At 48.3% G+C, this 5,032-nt stretch overlaps 1 protein-coding gene across 1 annotated transcript in view; it reads right to left on the bottom strand.

Moving 5' to 3' along the window:
- The window catches only part of MCM7 (minichromosome maintenance complex component 7), a 12,342-nt gene that overhangs the window by 3,591 nt on the left and 3,719 nt on the right, over positions 1 to 5,032 (bottom strand). The window contains exons 4-9 of the mRNA XM_031065698.1: positions 4,349 to 4,486; positions 3,614 to 3,763; positions 2,859 to 2,979; positions 1,965 to 2,096; positions 990 to 1,073; positions 3 to 62 (exon numbers count right to left, since the gene is read on the bottom strand). Coding sequence (XP_030921558.1) covers positions 3 to 62; positions 990 to 1,073; positions 1,965 to 2,096; positions 2,859 to 2,979; positions 3,614 to 3,763; positions 4,349 to 4,486 — 685 coding nt within the window. The remainder of the gene's footprint in view (positions 1 to 2; positions 63 to 989; positions 1,074 to 1,964; positions 2,097 to 2,858; positions 2,980 to 3,613; positions 3,764 to 4,348; positions 4,487 to 5,032) is intronic.

Here is a 5,032-nt window from a genome sequence, read left to right as displayed (position 1 = left end):
GTCCCGCAGCACGGCCGCCGTCAGCCCCACGCCCGAGGAGCCGCGCCCCGTCGTGTACTGGCCTGGAAATGCAGGGAAAATGGGGAAAATGGGAAAAAAAAACGGGGGAAAAATGGCTGAAAATGGGCATAAAATGAGGAAAAATGGGTAGAAAATGGGTGAAAAGCCCCACGCCCAAGGAGCCGCGCTACCCGTCGTGTACTGGCCTGGGGATGGGGGGAAAACAGAGAAAATGGGAAAAAACCAAAAAAAGGGGGGAAAAATGGGTGAAAATGGGCATAAAATGAGAAAAAACGGAGAAAAAATGGGGAAAAAAAATGGGTAAAAATTGTGTGAAAAGCCCCACGCCTGAGGAGCCGCGTCCCAGTCGTGTACTGACCTGGGGATGGGGAAAAATGGGGTGAAAATGGGAGAAAATGGGCAAAAAAGAGGGGGGAAAATGGTCAGGAGGAAGTGGGAAAAGGGAGAAAATGGTGAGGAAGAGGAGGAAAAGGAAGAAGAGGAAGAGAAGGAGGAAGAAAAGAGGAAGAAGAAGAGGAGGAAGAAGAGAAAGATGAGCAAGACGAAAAAGGCGAAGAAGAGGAAGAGGAGGAAGAGGAGGAAAACAAATGAGAAGAAAAGGAAGAAAAAAGAAAAAGAGGATGAGGAGGAGGAAGAAAAAGAAGAAAGAGGAAGAGGAGGAGGAAGAAGAGGAAGGGGAGGAAGATGAGGAGGAGGAGGAAGAGGAATAGAAGGAGGAAAATGAGTAAGAGGAAGATGGGGAAGATGAAAATGGTGAAGAAAAGGAAGAGGAGAAGGAAGAAGAGGAGGATGAGGATGAGGATGATGAGGAGGAGGAGGAAGAGGAACAGAAGGAGGACAATGAGTAAGAGGAAGATGGGGAAGATGAAAATGGTAAAGAAAAGGAAGAGGAGAAGGAAGAAGAGGAGGATGAGGATGAGGATGATGAGGAGGATGAGGATGAGGACGAGGATGAGGAAGGCACGCACTGCGCGGCGCCAGGCGGTCGATGTAGGTCAGCAGCTGGGACTTGGCCACGCCCGGGTCCCCCATCAGGCAGATGTTGATGTTCCCTGGGGGAAAAAACAGAATTTAGGGAAAAATGGGGGAAATGGGGGAGAAAAGGGAGGAAGATAAATGGAAAAAAAGGGGGAAATATGAGAGGAAAAAGGGGAAAAAGAAGGGAAAAAAGGCAAAAAATTACGACAACTTCAGCTCTTCCACCCCCATTTCCCACTGGGATTCTCCTGGGATTGTTCCTGGATTTTTCTGGGATTTTCCCAGGATTTTTCCGGGATATTTCCCAGGATTTTCCTGTAATTTTTCTGTGAGTTTCTCAGGATTTTCCTGGGACTTTTCCAGGATTCCTCTGCAATCTCCCAGTGATACTTCCCAGGATATTTCCGAGGATTTTCTGTGATTTTTCCGGGGTATTTCGGAAGATTTAGGAAGAGATTCCCAGGGATTTTCCCAGGGATTTTCCCAAGATTTTTCTAGGTTATTTCCTGGGATTCTCACGGGATTTTTCTGCAGTTTTTCTATGATTTTCCCGTTATTCTCCTGGGATATTTTCTGTGATTTTCCCAGGATTTTTTTGTAATTTTCTCAGGATTTTCCTGGGACGTTTTCTGTGATATTTTCCCAGGATTTTCCTGAGATATTTTCTGTGATTTTCCTGGGATTTACCCAGAATTTCTCTATCATTTTCCCGGGATTTACCCCAGGATTTTTTTTATCATTTTCCCGGGATTTTACCTGGGACTTTTTGGGGATTTTCCCATGATTTTCCTGTAATTTTCCCAGGATTTTTCTGGGATTTTTCCCTGGATTTTTCTGGGCTATTTCTACAATTTTTCTGGGGTATTTCCCAGGATTTTTCTGGGATTTTTCTACGATTTTTCTGGGATTTTTCTGGGCTATTTCCCAGAATTTTCCTGGGGTATTTTCCCGTGATTTCAGCTCACCCCGGATGCGCATCCCGCGCGGGCTCCTCTCCACGCCCCCCACCAGCAGCAGCAGCAGCGATTTCTTCACGTCCTCGTGGCCAAAGATCTCGGGGGCGATGGAGGCCGCCAGCTTCCCGTAGAAATCCTCCCCTGCAAGGGCCAGAAATGGAAATTTGGGGTCAGAAACGCCAAAATCCTCCCCTAGAAGGGTTTAAAATGGGAAATTTGGGGTCAGAAATGTTACCCCAAAAAATCCCCCAAATCCCCGCTCTTCCCTCACCAAATCCCCAGTTTTCTCAAAATCTCACTTTTTTCCCTAAAAACCCCAATTTTTCCCTCCAAAATCCCCCATATTTTGCCTCAAATTTTTTTCTCTCTAAAAATCCCCATTTTTTGTTCACAAAATCCCTTTTTACCCCAAAAGTCCCCATATTTTGCCTTAAATTTCTCTTTTTTCTCTCTAAAAATCCCCTATTTTTCCCCAAAAATCCCCGTTTTCCCCCAGATCCACCTTTTTCCCTCCAAAATTCCTCAAGTTTTGCTTTGTATTTTTTTTCTCCCTAAAAATCCCCATTTTCCCCAAAATCCGCCTTGTTCTCCCACAAAAATTCCCATTTTCCCCCCAAAACCCCAATGCCCCCCAAAAATCCCCATTTTCCCCAAAATCCGCCTTGTTCTCCCACAAAAATTCCCATTTTCCCCCCAAAACCCCAATGCCCCCCAAAAATCCCCATTTTCCCCAAAATCCGCCTTGTTCTCCCACAAAAATTCCCATTTTCCCCCCAAAACCCCAATGCCCCCCAAAAATCCCCATTTTCCCCAAAATCCCCCTTTCCCCCCCCCCCCAAAATTCCCATTTTTCCCAAATTCCCCGATTTTTCCCAAAATCGCCGTTTTCCCCCCAGATCTCACCGGTTCCCATGATCTGCTGCAGCTCCTCGGGGCTCAGCTCCCCTCCCTCACCCTCCTCCTCCTCGCTCTTGTTCACCTTGGCCACGTGGTGCCCCTCCAGGAACGTCTCTGACAGCAAACCCTGCAAAAAACGGCAATTTTGGGAAAAAAAAACGGAAATTTTGGGGAAAAATCCTGAAATTTTGGGAAAAAAATGGGGGTTTTCTGGGGGAAAAGTTGAATTTTTGGGGGGAAAAAGTTGAATTTTTGGAGGGACCAGGTGAGGCTGGGGACAGGTGATGCCGCTTCAAAAAGGTCTCTGACAGCAAACCCTGGTTTGGGGCAAAAAATGGGAATTTGGGGAAAAAATGGGGAATTTTGGGGGGAAAAAATGGGGATTTTTAGAGCAAAAAAATAGGAAATTTTTTAGAAAAAAACCGGCATTTTATGTTGTGCAACTGGAGTCTTTTGGAGGGAACAGGTGAGATTTGGGGTCAGACAGGTGAGATTCAGGGCAAAGGGGGATTTGGGGGAAGAAAAGAGAATTTAGGGGGCATTTTTTGGGCCCCCAGGTGCATTTTGGGTGTTCCCAGGTGCAGTTTGGCTGTTCCCAGGTGCATTTTGGGCGTTCCCAGGTGTAGTTTGGCTGTTCCCAGGTGCATTTTGGGCGTTCCCAGGTGCATTTTGGCTGTTCCCAGGTGTAGTTCGGCTGTTCCCAGGTGCATTTTGGGCGTTCCCAGGTGCATTTTTCCCCCCCAGGTGCATTTGGCACTCACCTGTGTCACCTGCCGGAAGCCCGGTTTCAGCAGCGGCAGGAAGGCGCCCGTGACCCTGACGTGGTCGCCGGGCTGGGCCTGGCGCGTGTTGGCCCCGCTCAGGTGCAGCGACAGCGAGCGGGGCAGGTGACCCACGGGCACCTGGTCCGACTGCAACGACAGGTGGGACACAGGTGAGGGAATTTGGGGACATTCTGGGGACATTTGGAGCAATTTTGGACATTTCAGGACAACCGGCGCCATTTTGAAGGCTCCGGCAGCCATTTTGGATCCAATTCTGAGGGAATTTTTGAGGATTTTGGAGTTTCCTGTGGGAATTTTTTGGGATTTCGGGGTTTCCCATCAGGAATTTGGGGATCCCCCCCTCACTCAGGAGCTCCTGAATCCACAATTCCCAGAATTTGGTGGATCTGGAATCAATTGAGACCCTAGACTCCGTTTTAAAGGCCCCGGCCTTCATTTCTGAGGGGATTTTGGAGTTTCCTGAGGGGATTTTTTGGGATTTTGGGGTTTCCCCTCAGGAATTTCAGGTTCCCCCCTAATTTAGGAGCTCCTGAATCCAAAATTCCCAGAATTTAGCGGATCTGGAGCCAACTTTAAGACCCTGGAGTCCATTTTAAAGGCCCTGGCCGCCATTTTAGAACCATTTCTGAGGGGATTTTGGAGTTTCCTGAGGGGATTTTTTGGGGATTTTGGGGTTTCCCGTCGGGAATTCGGGGATCCCCCCGGACTCACGTGCTCCTGGATGCGCAGCTCCTGGAATTTGGTGAATTTGGAGCCCCGGCTCTGCAGGTAGAGCCGCCCCCCCGAGCGGTTGGTTTGGCACTCCCGGCTCGGGCACAGCAGCAGCGGCGTGAAGGTCGGGCCCTCGATCTGCGAGGGGAAAAAACCCCAAAAACTCAAAAAAATCCTCCCAAAAAATCCCACCCAAACTCCAAAAATTCACCTGAGCCACAAAAATTCCATCTGAACCACAAAAAGATCCCAAAAATTCCCTCCCTCAGACACCCAGAGGCGCCCTTGGAAAAGGCGGGAAAACGGGGCCTTCAATCTGTGAGAGGAGAGATGCCAAAAACTCAAAGAATATCCCCAAAAAATCCCACCTGAACCCCAAAAATCCCCCCTGAATCCCATAAAATTCTTCACCTGAGCCACAAAAATTCCATCTGAACCACAAAAAGATCCCAAAAATTCCCTCCCTCAGACACCCAGAGGCGCCCTTGGAAAAGGCGGGAAAACGGGGCCTTCAATCTGTGAGAGGAGAGATGCCAAAAACTCAAAGAATATCCCCAAAAAATCCCACCTGAACCCCAAAAATCCCCCCTGAATCCCATAAAATTCCCCCAAAATCCAAAAAAATCCACCCAAAGTCCAAGAAATCCACCTAAAATCCAAAAATCCCCCCACCACCTGAGCTCC

This window comes from Geospiza fortis, unplaced genomic scaffold, assembly GCF_000277835.1.
Source record: "Geospiza fortis unplaced genomic scaffold, GeoFor_1.0 scaffold3511, whole genome shotgun sequence".
Classification (NCBI taxonomy): Eukaryota; Metazoa; Chordata; class Aves; order Passeriformes; family Thraupidae; genus Geospiza; species Geospiza fortis.
The sequence above is the reverse complement of the archived record's forward strand: the minus strand, read 5'-3'. Positions and strand labels throughout refer to the sequence as shown.